Source organism: Onychomys torridus, chromosome 13 (assembly GCF_903995425.1).
Source record: "Onychomys torridus chromosome 13, mOncTor1.1, whole genome shotgun sequence".
Classification (NCBI taxonomy): Eukaryota; Metazoa; Chordata; class Mammalia; order Rodentia; family Cricetidae; genus Onychomys; species Onychomys torridus.
The window spans coordinates 2969655-2989912 of record NC_050455.1 but is presented as its reverse complement, the minus strand read 5'-3'; the positions used below and the strand labels follow the sequence as shown (position 1 = coordinate 2989912).

The 20258-nt window shown below is 48.3% G+C and overlaps 1 protein-coding gene across 2 annotated transcripts in view; it reads left to right on the top strand.

Annotated features, from left to right (window-relative positions):
* Nucleotides 1-4563: 4563 nt before the first annotated feature.
* The window catches only part of Npc1 (NPC intracellular cholesterol transporter 1), a 58171-nt gene continuing 42476 nt past the window's right edge, over nucleotides 4564-20258 (top strand). For both annotated transcript variants that reach the window (XM_036205051.1, XM_036205050.1), the window contains exons 1-3: nucleotides 4564-4744; nucleotides 17206-17328; nucleotides 18275-18381. In XM_036205051.1, coding sequence (XP_036060944.1) covers nucleotides 4682-4744; nucleotides 17206-17328; nucleotides 18275-18381 — 293 coding nt within the window. In that variant the 5' untranslated portion in view covers nucleotides 4564-4681. The remainder of the gene's footprint in view (nucleotides 4745-17205; nucleotides 17329-18274; nucleotides 18382-20258) is intronic.

Below are 20258 nucleotides of genomic sequence, written 5' to 3'. Positions count from 1 at the left end.
ATCGAAGTCAGCTGGGATTATGTCTTGGGTGGTAATGGGCCATGAGAGTTTGGGGAAAGATTTAAACAAAGCTTCTGGAACTTAAGAGCCTCCCATTCTTTGTGGATGGCAATGGTTAGTCTTCATTGTCGACCTAATGGGATCAGAAACACATGGAGACACATTTGTGGGTGTGTCTGTGAGGGTGTTTCCAGAGAGACATGGCTAAGATGGAAAAACTCACCTTGAAAGTGAGAAACCTCATCCCATGGGATGGGGTCCCAGATGGAGTTTAAGAATGTGGTAGTTTGAATGTCATTGGCCCCCATCAGGGAGTGGCCTGGCTTAGACAAATAAGTAGCCCAGGAGAGGAAGGCATCATGGAGAATATGGTTTACAAAGGACAGTGTGCTCAACTGTGTTGAAAGCTACTAGGGAATCAAGTGAGACAAAAGCATACAAGAACTGCACATAAGCAATAATGGCCTTTAGGAGCGCGAGGAACTATGGGATTTCTTTGGCTTGAGAGAAAGGAGGGAAGTTGGATCTTTGTGTGTGTGTATGAGTGTGTGTACATGTGTATGAATGTGTGAGAGTATGTGTATGACTGTGTGTTAATGTGTATTATAAGTGTATGTGTATGAGTGTGTATGTGAGTATGTATGTATGAATGTGGGTGTTAGTGTGTGTGAGTGTATGTATATGAGTGTGTGAGTATATGTATATGAGTGTGTGTTAGTATGTGTGTATTATCAGCAACACATATCATAGGATAATATTCTTTTTTTTTTTTTAATTCCAACATGAAATTTATTCAAGATGAAAGGCTGATTGAGAGACTCTCTGCAGAGCCCTCTGCCTCCTCTTTCAGATGTAGAATTCTGCTGCTGGGCCTCCTGCCCCACACATCTCCTGGGACTCTCCAGCTGCTCTTCCACTTCACAGACGGACTTGCTGAGGCAAAGAGGAGGGACTTAGACATGAGAAAAGTCCTGGGGTACACAGAGGTCAGGATTGGCCTGTGCTGTCTATCTTTGGGTATCACGCGTGACAGTGTGTGTCTATGCACCCTGAAATGACAGGTGAGTCCGGATGCATGCTGGTGAGGGCTGTGGGAACCTTGTTTTGACTGTCAGTGTCATTTCATCAGCATCCAGTAGCTTGCGAGGCTCTGAGCAGAACTGGAGTACCACTGACGCTTTGCCCGAGTGACCCAGGCCCTCCTCCGCAGACCCATATGCCAGGGGTCTTCAGGCTGCTTCTAGCCACCTGCTTTCTACAGCACCTCACAACGAAGATGGCAGGCAGTCCATCAAAAGACACGGGCATTAAGAAGCAGTCTGATGGGGAGGGTGGTAAAGTAGGATGGCTCACCTCTGCATTTTCTTCCTAACAATCTTTTGCCAGGGACTGGAGAGAGAACTCAGTCAGCAAAGTGCTGGCCTTGCAAGCATGGAGACGTGAGTTCAGCTCCCAGAACGCACGTAAAAAGTCAGATACGGAGGCATGTGCTTGTAACCCCACTACTGGGGAGGGAAAGACAGTGGCCAGGCAGCCTAGCCTCATCAGGGAGCCCTAGGCCCCCAGCCCCAGGTGAGAAACTCTGTCCAAAAAACAAGGTGAGGGCTGGAGAGCACTTGCTGTTCTTGCAGAGCCTTGAAGTTCAGCTCCCAGCACCTACTTTGGGCAGTTCACAACCACCTGCATCTCCAGCCACAGGGGATCTGATAGCTCCTTCTGGCCCCTATAGGCATCTGTATTCATGTGCACATACCCATACACTGACTTATAAGCATATACATTTTTAAAATAATCTTTAAAAGGAGAGGGGATGGCTCAGTGGTTAAGAGGACCGGCTGCTCTTCCACAGGACCTGGGTTTGGTTCCCAGCACTCACATGGTGGCTTACATGTGTCTATAACTCCAGTTCTAGGGGATCCAATGTCCTCTTGTGACCTCCATGGGCACCAGGCACTCACAAAGGGCACAGATATACATGTAGACAAAACATCCATACCCAGAAAATAAAAATTAATAAGTCTTCAAAAAAAACAAACACACAAGACAAATTGTACCAGCAACACCTCTGGCCTCCATACACACATATATGCATAAACACAGGAACACACAAGTATGTATGTATGTATGTATGTATGTGTGTATGTATGTATATATATATTCATAATATACATACATATATAAGCTTTTACAAAACAATGTGAAAAATAAATATATATAATAAAAGTATATAATAAAAGTCACTTATAAATAGGTAGACATTTATTCTTATAATTAAAAGAATATAAATTAAATCATGTGAACATTTAAAAACAAGAAATAAATTATAGATTCTATATTTCACCAATCAGAATAGTGGTGAAGGAGCAGGAACTCAGTAATTTTTGTGTGTTGCTGACAAAGGCTTAGCCTGAAACCTCTTTGGAAGGTAGCTTAACAACAGTCAAAGTTTAAATGTATATTTCCTTTGATTAAAACTTATAAAATTATCTGCAAGGCATGTTGCTATGTGCCTGTAATCCCATCTGTTAGGAGGCTAAGGCAGGAGGATTATAAACTTGAGGGCCAGTTGGACGACTTAGTGAGAGCCTAAATTAAATTAAAGGGGCTGGGAATGTAGCCCTAGGCCAGAGCACATGTCCAAGCTCTGGGTTCAACCCCAGCACAGGGTAACTTCCGTTTTCTTCAGAAGGTTTGATTGCAGCGTTGTTTGCTACAGCAAGTGCCGACAGGCACACTTCAATGGGAGATGATTGATTAGTTACCTCATGGGTCAAAGACACTGGCATAGGTAATGGAGCCTTCGCCTTCATCTGCCAGCTAAACAGAATGTTGTCTTGGGTCAGCTTGCGTGTGTGTGTGTGTGTGTGTGTGTGTGTGTGTGTGTGTGTGTGCACACACACACGCGCGCGCGCGCGCGCGCGCGCGCGCGCGCACACACACACACACATGACCACAGCCCAGGAAAACAGGTTCAGGTGCCCCAAATACCATGCGCCAATGTGGTAGCCGTTTTACAAAGTTTTTATAGTTACAGAACAAAGAAAATAATAAAGCACATTTTACAGAGGTTGGTGCAAGGATCAGGCAGACAAATCACTGCAAGACCAGGAAATGTCTGTGTACCTGCCTCAGATGTCATCTCTTGATAGTTTTAGCCTTTGGGTTGGTAGAAGACAGGGTTCTCATTGTACATTTCAAAGGGATTTACCTAATAGTTCCAAGGACATTAGGTCAAACACAGAGGTGGGTGAGGCGTGGCTAGGGAGCCTGAAGGAACTTGACTCCTGATCGGCAACATTCTAGCTCTCCATAAATACATAGCTCTAACCTGTCAATCCAAGCTCTAACCTTGCAGAATGTCTGAAATGGGTGAGGCCTCTTTCTGGGAACTCCTGTTCACACCTCTCTCTCTCTCTCTCCATAAGAAAAATCATTAATAGCTTTTAGTACCAAGAGGAAACAGAATGCAGGAGGAGTAGAGCCTTTGTGGAATCCAGACAAGTTGGGGAATGTAAGGATCTTTAGGGAGGGTTCAAGCTAAAAGCCTCTGTTTGGGTCTCATTCACATTAAAATAATTTTCACAAAGAGAAAAAACTCATAAAAAGAGAAAATACAGCACAGTGTGACATAGACTGTCCGTCATGGGGATGTATAAGTGATTTTTTTTTAAATTCTTGTCTCTAGATTTTTGTGTATGTTTTTTATTTCCACGTAAGCATGGGTTCACTGCTAGACCCTCATCGACCGGTAGGTGGTGCTGTTTAGTGCTTTCTCAAACCTGGTCCGAGTTAACAGAAAACAGATCTGGTGTCGGAAGCGCTGCCACACTGAGCTGTCAGATCCCAATAGGGTCAGGCCACCGCTGTCACCGCCCCGAGCTGGCTAGAAGATGAGCTAGTACCGATCCCTTTTGGGTAAATGGGATTGGGAGAGCTGATCAGAGTACTTGTCAGGGCCTAAAGAAACAGGTTAAAGGCTGTTATACAGAGAAATTATGTCCCGAAAAACCATAAACAAACAAACAAACAAACAAATAGCAAATAATGAATACATAAATAAAACAAACAGAGGTTGAAATGTCTCAGCGATCCGAAGAATGGGTCCTTAATTAGGAAAATTGTCTCGAAGTACGGGAGCTAAAACCTTGTCCAACCTCTCCAACCCAGAAGGAGGGAAAGGGAGAGCACTAAGTTAAAACATCAAAGTCAGATGTTGGAGTAAGTCCAGAGTACCATCCCAGGACTGATTTTAAAAGTGCAGCTTCCCAGATGTGAGAGATCCCATCCCCAAAGGGCACACAGGGATGGCGAGGCACCAAAGAGCTGGACTAGTTCCCGGGGAGGTCGCCGGCCTGCGTGGCTTTGGCGAGGGGTCCTGAGACCTGCGCTCTAAGTCGTGTTCCCCAAGGAGCGGGGCTGCGAAGACTCCCGGAGGAGGGGAGCGGAGCTCGGCAGACCGGCTCGCCGGGCTCTGTGCTCTAAGCCCCGCCCAGAGCTCCTAACCCCGCCCCTGGGAGTTCCGAGCCTCGACCCCGCCTCCGTCCTTCCTGACTTGCGCGCGCAGCCTGCGCCTGTCCCTAGTTCAGGCGCCGCTCCTGAATCCGCCCGTCCTGTGTCGCGGCGCTCGGGTCGCGGTGCGCGGCGAGCCCAGCCGAGGTCCGCAGCCCCGCGCGGCCCCAGCATGAGCGCGCGCCATCCGGCCCTCGGCCTGCTGCTGCTGCTGCTGCTGCTGTGCCCTGCGCAGGTGAGCGGCTTCCAGAGCCCCGGGCGGGCTGGGCGGGACGCGGCGGAGGCGGCGGGGCGGTGCGGCGGCTCCGGAGACTCGGGCGCGGGAGCTGAGGGCGCGGGCGTGGGGAAGTCGGTCTGCGGGTGCAGCCGCGGAGGTCGCCTTCTCCTGTGTCTGTCCATCCTCGTGCTGTCCTGTGGTCTGGGAGAGGTGACAGCGGGGGCCGCTATTTGGCTGACTTTGCGCTCATTCCAGCTGTGGTCACCTGATTTAGGATGTGGGGTTGGAGGGACAATGGGTGCAGAGGATAGGGACTTTGCTTGTTTTTAGCCATTTTAAACAAAAACAGAGTCTACGTGCACATGAACTCTTAAGTTTACTTAGCTCCGACTGCATTATTGCTCCTTGTCTCCAGACGGTGGAGGCGGAGGAGAACAAAACTCAGGCACCAAATTGAACCCGTCTTGAGTACTTGAAGTGAATCAGCCCTATCTAAAGAGTGTGAGTTCATTTTAACGTTTCAGGAAACAGAGGCCCACAAATACAATAGGCCCACAATTAGCTAGGGACAGAACAACACCTGGAACAGTGTAGTGACTTCCCTTATCTGACTTTTCTTGCTGTGGCCAACTTGGGTACGGGTGTGTCGCTGCTGTTTGTGTGTCTACAGTTTTCTCATTGGAAACAATGGGTGTGTTTGGTGAAGCCTACAGAGGGGTACTAATTAAACCAAATCAGGATGACTGAGTCACTGGAATTCTGTGCCCCTGCGTCCACTAACTCCCCTCTAATGGACTTATGGGTTATGACAAGATGGTGAATCAGAAGTGAAAGCAGATGGAGGGCTTACCCGGTCTTTAACAGAGGGGCATTCGGGAGCCAGGAAAAGTACACGTGCAGATACCAGGCTGAACCAAAGTGAGGGCTGTTTGGGACGGGCCAACCCTTGCCATCTCTGGTTTTAGGTGATTGACTCAGCCTTGATTTTTTTTTTTTTTTTTTTAGATGATAAATACCTCATTATTACTGAAATAAGTTAGTGTATGGAGAAGCCGTTTCCCTGCCTAGTGTAGTGCCTTCGAGAAAGCTCAGCAATTTCTTTTCCCCAGAGTTTTAGGTCAGGACCTAATCAGCAGACTTCACATTATAAAGTGGTTTAAACTTATCTCTGCTTTTATCTCAAGGTAGCCTTCAAGGTTGATAAGCAATGAGCTTCTCTTTAGTGCATTTGAAGTAGACCAGAAGTTGATTCTCTTGCAAAATGCCTGAAAGTCTTTCCAAAGTCCTCTCAACTAGATACACTCCCATTGTTTTAAAAAAAATCAGCTTCCTGCTATCTAGAGGAGGGCAGCTGAACTGATGGGGGTGGGGTATCTGGTTTTAGAACTCACACTGGTCTGTGGCTGCAGCTCATCAGGTTTCAGTCTGAGCGCCAATCAAGTTGCTTGGGGATTAGAGGCAGCTGTCCTTTGGAAAAATCTAAAATGCATTTGGAGAGATTTTGGGTTTTTTTTTTTTTTCTTTAAATTTTTCCTCTTACAGATGATGGAATAACATTGCCAAGTTGAGTGTTCTGTTTTCCTGTTTGTTTTGGCTTTTTTTGAGTGTGTCAGGATTTCTCTCTAAGGGCCCAGGTTCTGATGCTCACTATATTGTCCAAGTGTGCCTTGAATTCACTGTGAATCTGCTTCAGCCCCCTAAGTGCTAGAATTATAGGCATGAACTACTGTGCCTGGCTTAGACAACTTGTTTTTAATGCCTGTGTTTGCTGATCATCATGGTGTGCATGCCTTTAATCTGAGCCCTGGGGAGGAAGAGGCAGATCTCTGTAAATTTGAGGCCAACCTATTCTACCTAGCATGTTCTAAGCCAGTCAGGTAAATATTGAGACCCTGTCGTCTCAAACATACAAACAACAACCCACCTGTGTTCATCCAGGTATGAAGAAATGGGGAAATAAATGTGTCTCTCCTGGCTGTCTGTCTTTTCTTTTTCTTTTTTTTTTCCCCCTTGAAGAACTTGAAATGTTTTGAGGTCTTGAGTACTCATTAAATATTTAAGTGGCTTTTTCAGAGATGTTCTGGAATGGGTTAATCTTTGGGCCTGGAGGAAGGATGAATAACTTTGTGAAATTGAAGTTGGGTATGTGTAATCTCTAGCTTCGGTCCATCAGTCAGATTGATGGAGTAAGATTTGATAACATAAATTACCAACTGGAAAAGGAAGAGTAAAGGACTTGCTGAATGGAACTTTGTATTTCTCCGAATTTATTATATTACCCAGAACAAAGAGTCCCTCTGTTGAGGGAGGCACAGGCACCCTCTCCTGGCTAAGCCTCCTCGGGCCACTGTTAAAGAGATGCACTGTTTCAAGCATGGCGCATCACCTACTGGGAAATCTGGACTAGGCCGTCTCAGGTGCCCTTTCACTCTGTCACCTGGGGCCCTGCAGAGGGTGTCTGCTCCCCAGACACATGAGACCATTTGCTATCAAACCCAGACTGCCAAGGTCCCTGTTGCCTGGCGCTTTCCTGATGACGCTGTGCTGTTCCCCAGCCAGGATGCCTTCCCATGGAAGTTCTTCATTTGTGCTTCAACTGCTGCAGTGGCTTTTTCTGTTTACCAAGTCTTTGAATTCAGAGACCTGAGTGTGGGGAGGGGCCGTAACCCCATCTCTCCCCACTAGAACTCCAGTCCCCCTATAAAGTCATATTAACTGTGCCTACTTTCCAGGGTGTTTGTAGGTTATTTGTTTTATAACTTAAATGCCAAATTACAGGTTCCTTGAGGGCAAGAACTATATTTTATCTCCAAATGGGGCCAGGACTCTTGATATGTGGCTCTTTTTAACCATTAAGTCTCCCAGCCTCAAAGTGGATCTTGAAAAGGGACTTAAATATTAGTTATGATCAAAAATGTATTTGCAGCCGGGCGGTAGTGGCACATGCCTTTAATCCCAGCACTAGGGAGGCAGAGCCAGGCAGATCTCTGTGAGTTCGAGGCCAGCCTGGTCTACAGAGCGAGATCCAGGAAAGGTGCAAATCTATACAGAGAAACCCTGTCTCGAAAAACCAAAAAAAAAAAAAAGTATATGCAGGGGCTGGAGAGATGGCTCAGCAGTTGGGAGCACTGGTTGCTCTTCCAGAGGACCTGGGTTCAATTCCTATCACCCACATGGAAGCTCACACCCATCTGTAACTCCAGTTCCAGAGCTTCTGACACCCTCACAAAGATAGACATTGTGCAAAACACCAATGAACATAAAATATCAATAAATTATGTATATAATGTATTTGCAGCTGATTTCTGGTGATGACGGTGATTGACTGTCTTTTCCTGGCTTGTGCCTGTGTGTGGTGGGGGAGGTGAGGGTGGCTATGTGCACATGGAGGGCAGAGGTCGTGTCTTCCTCAGTCACTGTTCACATTTTTTGGACACAGGGTCTTTCACTCAACCCGGGCTAACCTATTCAGCAGACTAGCTAGTCAATAAACCCTAAGGATCCATCTTCCTGTCTCTGCCTCCTCAGCTCTGGGTTATAAGCTTGTACCACAGTGCCAGACTTTTGACATTGGTGTTGGAGAGCCAGACTCTGATCCTCAGGCTTGTGTGGCAAGCACTGATTGACCAATTGAGCCACCTCTGGCAGCTCCCAGCCAATGCCTTTAATCTTAGTCTTTGGAAGATTTGTTTAGGTAACAACTTAAAAAAAAATGGCTTTGAAAAAACAAACGCTGTCATACAGTGAATAAGCTTCTGGAGGATTTGAAAACACTCTAACACTTTCTCCTTGATTGTTTTACAGTCCTTTTCCTTAGGTCACACAAGAGGGGTCAAATTAACTCCCTTATTGTAGTGTAGCAGCTCTGGGCACAGTGTAGGAGGTGAAGATCCAAAGTCCCAGCCTGCTGGGCTGTGTAATGTCAGCTACTCTCGGTGTTTTGTGCATGCTCAGTGGGTGAAGGACTGGGGAAACAGTAATGTCGTGAGAGATGCTCAGGTAAGTCAAGGACAGGCTGTGACAGTGTTGAGCTGAGCTCTGAGAGTGCCCAAGAGGAACCGGGAAGATGGAGGTCAGCCATAGAAATGATTCACGGGAGAGAAGATGAAGTCTCTGATTACCCTAGTCTAACCATTTCATGTCATATACTTATATTGAATTATACTATATTCTATAAATACATACAAATGTTTATCAATAAAAACTAAAAATTATAAAATTGGAGCAGGGCAGCAAGTGAAAGTGTCCCCGTACCAGCCTGGTGACCTGAGTTCAGTCCCTGCAGCTCACTGTGGACGGAGAGGACCGACTCCCACAGGTGCTGTACCACACACACTAATACAGACCCTTCCACGGTAGAAGGTAATCTAGCTACTAACAGAAACCATTCATGGAGTTTCATGTGACGAAGGGGTAAATTATGGTGTATAAACTATCTTCATAAAGTTATCAAAATGGCCAGGATCGTTTTCCTTTTGAGTCACACTTGCTGTGTAAACCAGGCTGGCCTCCCACACCTCCTAAGAGCTGGGATGATAGGTGCTGTGTGGCGTGTTTACCAGAAGGCAGTGGGAGCAATTCTGGATTACAGAGGCGGAAAGATAAAAAAGTAGCTGCCCCACTTTGGCACAGTATGTGATCACACAGCTAACCTTGCTTTGTCTTCATAGAACCCCTGCAGTAAAAGTATATTTTTCCTGTTTTTAAGATTTATTTATTTTTGTATTTTATGTATATAGGTGTTTTATCTGTACACTGGAAGAGAGCATTGGATTCCATGAGACTATAGTTATACACAGTTGTGAGCCACAATGTGTGTTTGGGAATTGAACTCAGGACTTCTAGAAGAGCAGCCAGTACTCTTAGCCCCTGAGCCTTTTCTCCAGCCCCTTATTTTTGTTGTTATATTAACAGGAACACAAAGTTCATGTTTGTCTCAAGGTCACAGGGTTAGTCAGTGGCAGCCCAGAGCTTGATTTCTACAGTCTACTCAAGTTCAAGTGTCGCTACCTGATTATGGCATTTAGCAAGCTGAAGTGAGTGGGTGTTCAGCAGTCCTCCCCTTTGGCCAGCCAGGTGCCTCATCAACACCTGCTCCTGTCTTGGGCAACTGACCTGGGCCCTCTGCAGATACACACCAGCACTCACGTCGCAGTTTTGTTTTAGAGCTATGGCTTTGGGGCTCTTCTGGTCCCGTGTGAGCTGAAGCTCATGCATGTCTGTTAGGACTAGTCGTGTGGCCTTGGATACTAACACTGCAAGTTACAGGGTTGTCCGTGGGTGAGCCCACATCACTCTAGAAATAGTTGACTTCCACACTCTGCACAGGCAAGACTTGGTGTGCACAGAATTACCCTTTGCTCTGTGCATGCGTGTGCATGCCAGGCTGGCTTTGAAACAGAGCCAGCGGTTTCTACCCCAGAAGTCAGGTCAAGCCTCCATCTCCAAGTCCTGCCATGTTTTGTTTAATCTGTCTCCCAATTCCAAAGGGAGAGCAGGCAGTGTCATCTCTGGGCAGGGTTCCCTCCACTCCATCCTGCTTTGTGTGACTGTCCATGCTCCCTAGAGAGGCAGTGGGCAGTGGGGCTAACCAGCAGCCACCTGGCCTCTTCCCCTCTTGGCACTGGAGCTCACTGTGTCTCAGGTCCCTCTATTGCCTTCACCTGTCCACAGTAGTAGCAAAAGTGGTAATCCATCTGTAGCATCATGGTTGGGCGCTGGCAGGGAGCTGAGGAACTGTCAGTCACACTGAGGAAGTGAGTCATCACTTGACAGCCACCTAGAGACGTGAATGACAGTCATTGTTTCTACAGATGACCAAGTCTGTGAAGAAAGAGTACTCGTGGACCATCGCAGGAGGAGCCGCCTGTCTGAGGATGTGTCTGCCCAAACCGGGCTTCAGTTTTTGGGAGGGTGGGAAGATTCAGAAGATGGACTGGAGAACATTTGTCTTGTTTTCAGAATTGTGTCACGAGCTATGTGTCCTTGTAATATCATTTCTGAACCTTCGTTCCCTTGCCTGTAAAATTTTCATGTTCTGTGTGATGGAGTGTTTGAGAGATAAATGAGTCGAGTCACAAACCACGTGACTTTGTTCCTGGGGTACCTTTGGCGTCCTTCTGGTTTGTGAGTTTGGGCCTTAGCAGGATTCACTGGAGGCCTCCAGGAGTCTGCAGCTCTCTTGCTGGCTTTCGGGGTTTCTTTCTGTGCAGTGTGGGCAGCGGCCCTCCGTACGTACTCATGGACAGTAGAGTGGGGTCAGCGACTGTACTAGCTGATAGATAGCAGGCGGGGTAGCCTTCTTAAATCTTCCTGCACTGACCATGTGACTGTTGGAAGCGGCTTTCTGACTAGTAATATTCCTAGTAATTGAACCACATCTTCCCTATCTTTCAAAAGTAGAGACTGTCCAGTCTTATAACTGCTAAATCTGGGTTGAAGCCAGATGACCATGAGTTCTTGTCTCTGAACTTAGGAACCCAGTGAGGGCAGCAAGCAGCAAACTGGCCTGGCCAGAGCACTTGTAAGTTGAGTTTGATTGGGACGTGCCCATTCATTTACTTCTTCTTGTGGTTGCATTTGAACTTCTACAGTCAGGGTTGAGTGTTTGCCACAGAGACCTGAAGTCTCAGAAGCCTGCGTTATTTAATGTTTGGCCCTCAGAGACAGAATTTATCAGTGCCTACCCCTAGTGGAGCTACAAGGGAGCTCTCAGGATGTGACCAGCACATGTGGCCTCACTGGGAAGACTAGCTCTGCTTCTGAGCTATTATGGCAGCTCACCTACTTAGGGAACATGGGCACTAGACCAGAGTTGAGCTAAGTGAGGAAGTGAGTCTTGGGAGAGGCACCTACGAAAAGGTCACCAGAGAGGGCAGACGGGATGGGCGACACAGAAGAAACAGTGAGGCTTGTTTTTCTGTGGTGTGGAGTTTGGCCCTAAGGATCTAGATAAAAATAATTGAGGGTAGTTTAAGAAGAGCCGAAAAGAGTGATGTGCGGAAGGGAGCTGATCCAGCGTGCTTGTGGTTATGCATAGGTGATGTCGTGGGGGAAGGTGGAAAGCCAGGAAGACCTGGTGTGGTAAGTCAGCACTAGTTGAATCTGAGAAATGGGTTTTAATTCAGTGTCTGCAAAATCTGGATATTTGTGATAGGTGATATTGACTTGCAATTAAAGAAAAATCTGCAATCTTTAAAAAATATTTTAGGAATGAACAAAAATGTAATACTTAAGTAGTGTTATCCTTTCAGTTAAGAGTATCTCTGTATGAGTGGTCTGTATGAAAACTACATCTGGCTATTGGCCTGAGTGTGCCAACAGAGTTCCAGTGCTGTAATCCCCCACACACACCCACACACCCCACACACCCACACACCCACACACACCCCCACACCACACACACACACACACACCCACACACCCCCCCACACACACATCCACACACATACACACACACACCCCACACACACCCACACCCCACATACACACCCCACACACACATCCACACACACACCACACACACACACACACACCCCACACACACCCCACACCCACACACCCACACCCACACACACCCCCACACACACACCCCACACACACCCCACACACACACCCCACACACACACCCCACACACCCCCACACACACCACACACACCCCCCCACACACACACACACATACACACACACACACACACACACACCCCACCCCCACACACACACCCTGCAACAGTGTTGGTAGTTAGGTCATGCGTGTTCTGTGTGCACAGATCAGTGCACCTTTGTCAAGATGAGTGAGTAGTCCTCCAACAGTGAGTTCCTAGTAGAGGGTGCATTTAGCCCTTTCCTCTTCTTCCACCTCTTGCTGTCTGCCTTGGGGTATGGCAGCAGGAACACCAGATGCAGCCCTCCATGTTGGCCTAGCCTCCAGATCTGAGCCTAATACATTTCTGTTTATCACTTAGGCTCAGCTGTTCTGGTACAGCAGCAGCATATAGACTGAAATACCCCAGTCCTTGAGTCAGTGGGGTATGCTGTTAGAGACTTGGGAGTATGGTGTGACGCTCAGCTCGAGATCCCTGATCCTATTTGACCTCAGATGTTGACAGTACGGAAGCTCTGCCGCCCTTGACACCGGACTTCCATTTCATCTGTGAAGAACATCTGAAACCAGGCTCTCGTTTTGTGTTCTTTGGGTGGTAAAATACGCGTGACTTTGCCTTTAACCATGTTGAGTGAGCTCAGTGTATCATACCTGCACAACCATGGCTACTGCCCGTCTGTCTCCAGATCAAGGCTCCTGCTTGCTTTAGACTCACTTCCGGTGATGGTAGACCTCAAACATGGTCTTCATTTGAATGCTGCACATAACACTTCCTTCCACAAGAGGATGTTTCTGAGCCATGTGGTGGTGCCGTACACCTTTAATCCCAGCACTCGGGAGGGAGAGAGGCAGGTGGATCTCTGTGAGTTCAAGGCCAGCCTGGTCTACATAGCGAGATCTAGAACAGCCAAGGATTGTTACAAAGAAACCCTGTCTTCAAGCGGGGAGAGGGGCGGGATATGTTTCTGAATTTAAAACCAGGGTGTGTTTTGGTTGGGTGACAAAGTTGGCCTCCAGCAGCAATCCTGCCTCCTGAGTGCTGGGATCAGGGGCAATGTCACTGACCTATCCTTGGAATCAGGCGTCTTCTAGTAAATGAAGGCAGCTTCATGCTTGGAAGTCAGGTTCTTTGTCTAAAAGGGAAGTGTATGGCCCACATGAGTTCCGCTTGCCCACAGCATGGTGGCATTAGTGTGTGCTGCTGTGACAGTCCTGGGAGACTGTGTAACACATTAGCTCTCCTTGTCACACAAGCCCTGGCTGCCTTCTGTGCTGTGGCAATGTTGAGACTGCAGATCCTGCCTCTGAGGCACCAGTTAGATTTTCCATGGGTTGCAGAGATGAGCATGGCCCAGCCTTGTCTCTTTAGACCTGTAGTTCCCTGGAGCAGCAACAGGAGGGCCCAGGCTTGTCTCTTTAGACCTGCTGCTCCAGGGTAGGTGTAGTCCAGCTCTGCCATGTCTTAGTCCAGACCGCAGATGTGGCACTTTACCTGCTCATCTGTAATTCCAGGACCAGGTGAGTCACAGATCTGTTTGGGTGGGGATTGTGAAGTAAGGACACTCTTAGCAAGTGCCTGTAGGGCAAGGATGGGAAATGTGCCATCCTCTTGTGGGCCTAGAATGTTTGACAGGCGCTCCGGAGGGACATCTCGGTGCATCCACAGATACCCCAAGGGAGGTGGAGATTAGCAGGTAGTGAGGAGGACTGGGACCAGTGTGGAGGCAGATGGGTCTCCTTAGGATGGGGCAGGGGAAAGGGGAACCAGGACAGGGTGTCTAGAGTCCTTTTCGTGGGCAGCAGTAGAGGGTGGGTTCTAAGCACATGAAGACTACAGGCTGTGGAGATGGCTGAGCAAGGGAGGCCCACCAGAGTGGGTGGCAGTTAGCTGTGGTGGCCCTTTCACAGGGTGAACTGTTGCAAGAGGCCCCGGGTGTAGAGGCATGGAAAGAGATTACTTTCCTCAAGAACCAGAGGCTGGCAGGCAGCTAGACAGAAGTGTGGAGAGCAGGGGAGGTCCGTGAAATCAGTGTTCATAGGCAGGTTCGAACAGCAGGAAAGCGAAGTCACATGCTGCCCAGTGAAGAGCTCGGGGAGGAACCAGGCTCTGCTTGCTGGAGTTGTGAAGAGGGGCCTCGCGCTTAAGTGCTGCTGAGTGAGACGCATGGGCTCTGCCCTGACGAAGGTGGGAGTGAGTAGGCGGGTAACTCTGAGAAGGGCCTTAATTGTGGAGTTAATTACCTTTTATGAGGAGTCTATGCCTGGAGCCAAAGGCTTCAATTCTGGCTGAGCCACTGTTTGTGATCTTGCATAAATTATGTATGTGTCTCCGAGTGCTTCAGTGTGTAACATCTGTGGAATACCGAAACAACACTTGCACCACCTCTCACTCTGCTCTGAGGACTCCTGCTGTGGGCAAGGTGACTCTGTGAGGCCTAGCCCCAGCCTGGCCTGTTGAGATGGCTGAGTAACTTCCTCCAGGTGACTGACTTCTTGGGATCCGGAGCTCCAGGCTCCCCTCCTTCCTTCCCCCTCCTTTCCAGGGGGCAGGAACACTCATCTTTGAAGTCAAGGCCAGCATAGACAGGCTGGTCATTTTGATCGGCCTGTTGACCGGGCTTCTGTTGTGGAGGGCCATGGGTTTGGAGTGGATGCTTGTTGATCTGGGACTAGTTAACTGTCACCTTGCCTTTCTTTTGTCTCATCCTTTGTTGAGGGAAATGCCATCTGACCACATTGTCTGATGTTCTGCTCAGAACCTGCTTGGGTGTCAGCCCTGCCGAATCAGTTCTTGTTTGGCCTTGCTTAACTCAACTCTGACTGGCCTCTGGATTCCCTTGAATTCTGCTGTGAGACTGACTTGGTGGCTAGCAGAGTTCTGAGGAATGAGAGAAGGCTCCCTTGTGTTTAAATTGTACTGTCAGCTCGTTCCCCACCTCCATAATCAGCTTTTGCCTTTTTAAACTTGAGTTACATTGGTAACCACCTGTCAGCTGGAAGGCCAGAGCTGAGGTTCTCTGCTGGAGCTGCTGGGTTTGGTTTAAAGTCTTGACACTTCCTCATTTGGATGATTTCCCCCTCTGTGGCCTGAGCAGTGAGTTCAGCGAGAGGGATGGTACCAGACTCAGGCAGCCTGGGGAAGGGGCTCTTGAGCTACAGAATCCCTCGTCATCTCAAAAGGACGGGGGTGTGTGAGTTGGGGCATCTGTGTTTTTGCTTTGCCATTTTGAACCCGGCCTTCCACATGTTGAGCAAACACTCCACCCCTGAGCTACATCCCTTTCTGTGAAGGCAGGGGCTCCAAGTTGCCCAGGATGGCTTCAAACTGCTTCTCGTACTTCCTGTTTCGTCCTCTCTCTGTGGTAGATGAGGTTCTGGGCATGTCCCACTACATTCAGCAAAGATAACAAGCAGCCTGCCATGGCCATGCAGTTTGTAAGCAATATAAGTTTCTATGTGCTTTCTTGGTTGGGTCTGAGTGACTGTGGGACTGGCGGGTAAGAGAGATTTGTCCTGACTGGGCCAGACAGGAAAACTCTAACTACATTTGTTTTGCTCTCTAAAGGATGAATTCAGAAGCAAGTTATATTGACTCTGGATCCCTTGATAGTTGTGTAGCCTGGTCTGGTTGATGGGATTATTCCACCTCCTTCCCTCTTAGCCCCAGGATTTTTTGTTCTGGCGTCTGCATCTTGGCTGGGAGCTGAGGAACACTGACTTAGCTCCCTGCATGTGCATGGATTGGTCCTGGCGCTTCTGCCCAGTGTGTTTAAGGCTTTCCACCAGGGATCTGGGATCCAGCTTGCTTCTTGGTTTTGTGTTTTCCCTGTGGGATGGTGCCAGCCAGTGTCCCTGGCCTGCTGAGTCAGCTGTAATGTGGAGTACGGGCTTACTTTGACCAGCATGCGAAGACAGGGCGGTGACTCACAGGAACCCTTCCTTCGTCTCAAGTTCTAAGCAGCCTTGTGACTGTCACATGGAGATTGTGAGGGGCTCTTGACACATCTTTTCATAAGAAGTTTTAACAAGTTAGTGTTGCCTAGGTGATGGTCCTTAAAGTCGGCACGTGCAGTCCTTGGCACTCTCCTTAGCCCTCAAGGACAGGGTCCATTCTTTCACCCACTTTTAGGTAAGATCAGTGATGTTTATGGTTTGTTCTATGGGTTACTTTTGAATTACCAATATTAGCTAACCTCAGTACAGGTGGAAATGTTCTTTTGCTTGTTTATCTAATTTTTTGTGCAAATGCCCACAAACCGGTACCTTGTAAACACTAACTTGCTGAGTGCTATACTGCTTCTACTTGTACTGCGAGTCTCTCTGGAACTAGAACTCTCTCCCGAGCACTCGAGAAGCCTGCATCTTGTAAGTAATTTCTATACCTGCATTACTGACTTGACATTTGGGGTGTTAGGTCCAGTTGCTTTTTTAAAAGGTATTGTTACTTAGTGTGTGTGTGTGCACACATGCACACTAGGAGACCAGAAGTAGGGATCAGATACCACAGAGTTGGACTGCCGGTGGATCCTCTGGAAGAGAAGGAGGTGCTCTTCACCACTGAGCCCTCTCTCCAGCCCCATGGCCTCGGTGTTTTGTTGGTTTCTAGGACAGAGTTGGCTGGGTAGTTAGCTAGTCTTTACTGTGCAACCCAGACTGGCCTTGAACTCATAATTTTTCTATCTCAGCCTCACAAGTGCTGGGATTGTTGGTTTAAGACATGCCCACCCCCATGCCTGCCATGTTCTATCTTTATTCATATTTCTTGGCATGTTTAACAAGAACCTTTGTTACTTCACTTTTTAGGTATCATTGAAAGGTTCGCCGGCTGAGCTCCTTTTCTTGCTAAAATCTGTTGTCCATGTTGACTCTCTGTAGGTGTTTCCACAATCCTGTGTTTGGTATGGAGAGTGTGGAATTGCGGTTGGAGATAAGAGGTACAACTGTAAATATTCTGGTCCACCAAAACCCTTACCGAAGGACGGCTATGACTTGGTGCAGGTGAGTGTGCTGTTCCGAGAGCACCAGGCAACAACCCTGTGCAGTAGCCTGTGTGATGGTGCTGGAGGCAAGACTAAGAGGCTTACATCGTGTGTGTGTGTGCGTGCGTGCGTGCGTGCGTGCGCGTGCGTGTGAAGAGGGTCTTGAATCCCCTGGGACTGGAGTTCACAGGCAGTTGTGAACTGCCGTGTGGGTGCTGGGAAACTGAACTGAGCTCTCCTTAGGATCTGTAATCACTCTTAACTACTCCAGCCCTGAGGCTTAAATCTTTTCCTAGACTCCAGCCCGTACCCCATAACGCTGACCGATAGATAAACCGGCTCCAGGCTGAATCTCCCAGGTGCTGACTTCGTAAGTCTCCTGGAGTTCCCAATAGCGAGTTACTGTTTAGAGCTGACCTTGGTTACCTCAGACACTACTCTCTAGGACTTCTGCAGAATGTATTAGAAGTTAGCTTTTTTGTTTGGTTGGTTGGTGGGTTCCTAGATTTCAAGACTCTGCCACTAAGAGGTTGGGAATTCTCTTCCCCTGTTTTAGTGATTTCTCTGTTCCCCTGCAAGCCCGTGAATTCTGGCTGCTCCCCAGGACTCTGCTTTTCGTTAGCATGATTCTTAGGGCTGTTGGGAAAAAATACTGGGAAATGTCGAGCAAAAAGACTGGTTTTGGCGGCTTGACTGCTCCAGTGTGGCAATGGATCTTGGTTCCTTTCCTCAGAATTAGTGCAAGTTTTGACTGTCCCTGCAGTGGTGAGTGGACAGAGCGCCGTGGCTGAACTTGAATAGGCTAACTTCGGCAAAGCAAAGGAAAAATAAATAGGATTGTCTCTACAGCTTCCTGTGACCCCACTTTCTGGCCTATAAGAGGGTTCTGCAAGAACCGCGAGAGCAGCCTGAGTGACAGCCCATTGCCCATACTGACGTGCTCTCCCATCCGCTCTCCCTCACAGGAGCTCTGTCCGGGATTCTTCTTTGGCGACGTCAGTCTCTGCTGTGACGTTCAACAGCTTCAGACGCTGAAGAACAACCTGCAGCTGCCCCTGCAGTTTCTGTCCAGGTAGGCTGAGCACTGGCAAACAAAGCCGATGGGCTTCCAGACGCAGTGACACTCCGGTGTGCTTTAGAGACCCCAGGAAGGCACTCCGGGCCTGTTAGAAGGGAAAAGGTCACACAGCACACTCAGTTCGCCTCCTAGTTGCATTCAGAGTTAAGACTTGGTTTCCTTTGAGGTATCCTGGCCCCCAAGAGAACTGCACAGGGCCTATGGCCTTTCAGAGTGGAGCTTCTGTACATGGGGGCAAGGAGTGGCCGCTGGTGTCCTGCTCAGGACACCTTCACCTGTGTGGTTCCCCCAGGTTGTTCCTCACTCACTGCTGCCCTGCTCTTTGCCTGCCATTCTTTTCCAAGCTTTTATTGCAGTTATTTATTTATTGTGTGTACATGTGCACCATGTGTGCACAGTGTGTGTACACACGCACATGCAAGTCAGAGGACAGCTTATCGGGATTGGTTCTCTCCTTCCATCCTGTGGGTCCTGAGGATCAGACTCGGGTCATCAGGCTTGCCAGCATCCCACTGGCCCTTGCCTGCCCTCCTTGCGTGTCTCTGCTGAAACACTCTGCTGGCGTTAGCTCCTACGTCAGCCTGGGCTTGTGGCGATGTTAAGCTTGTTCTAGGGTTGTCAGCGTGCAAAAAGATGGTATGGTGGGTGTTCCCTAACCTACAAGGCAGTTTCCAGATATGCTGAAGAACGTGCTGCTGTTCTCTAGAGCAGCAGGTGTTGGTGCCTGTAAATTATGCAGACTTTAGCACACTGATAGAGGTGGATGAGGAGATAATAAGGGGAAGATGCTCTCTGCAGAGACCACTGTAGGCGGCAGGACCCTACCCTGCTTCAGCTTAGGACACTGCTTCTTAGAAGTGAGCAGTACAGAGTGGGAAACCATTGCTGCACTGTCCTCCCCAGGTATCACAGAATGTAATAGTAGGTCAGAAATGTGCTCAGGCCGCTCTAGGCTTCTGACATTGATGGAGCCAGATCAGAGTCTTTGCCGCTTAGTCCAAGCACACTTACTTAGTGTCCACTCAAGTGATGGCTTATGATGTAAGCATCTGCTAGAGTTAGGTCGCCCATGTTATCAGAGGGTCAAGCTGGAATTATACCAACAAGAGAAACAAACTAATCTGAGTTTTATGCAGCTGTTGGAATCAATGATCGTGGAGATTAAATGAAGGAGATTTGTAATTCAGTGTCAGAGTAATTCTTGTCAGAGTGGGACAGCTGTACCCTGTGATTTTGTCTGGGACTTGAGCTACAGCCATTAAAAAAAAATCCTTTAAAGTTTTTGTTTTAAAATCCTTCTCATTGGGGGCTGGGGAGATAGCTCAGAAGAGCACAGACTGCTCGCTCAGATGACCCTGGCTGACAGCCACACTCTGAGAAAGAGCCACTGCACCTCTGAGCCTCTTGTCCTGCATGCGTGTCCTCCTCTGTCTACCTGATCAGTGGGCCTGGATTAGACTAGATGATAATCTCAGTTGCTCCTGTTTCTAGAACTCCATGGAACGGTGAGGTAACTGTGGACCAAAGGGGAGAGGGAACCCTTTTACCACATAGTCACCATTCGGAGCTTAAACTCCGAACCTGCAGGACAGCAGTCAGCTGTGCTCCTCAGAGAAACCTGAGTGTCGCTGCGGTGGGCACAGCAGGCACTGCCATGATGCCTCTCTGTTTTTCCCTTTCCTATGCCAGGCTTGGACCCAGGCCTTACGAGGTGATGGCTCTGTAATCTTCAGAACTCGAGGGCAAGCCTCCTGTGTTTTAGGAGTGGCTTCTGATGCTCAAAAGAAAGACTCAGTAAAGTGAAGAAATATATGAATCCTGTAGTGGTTCTTTACACACACACAAACACACACACACACACACACACACAC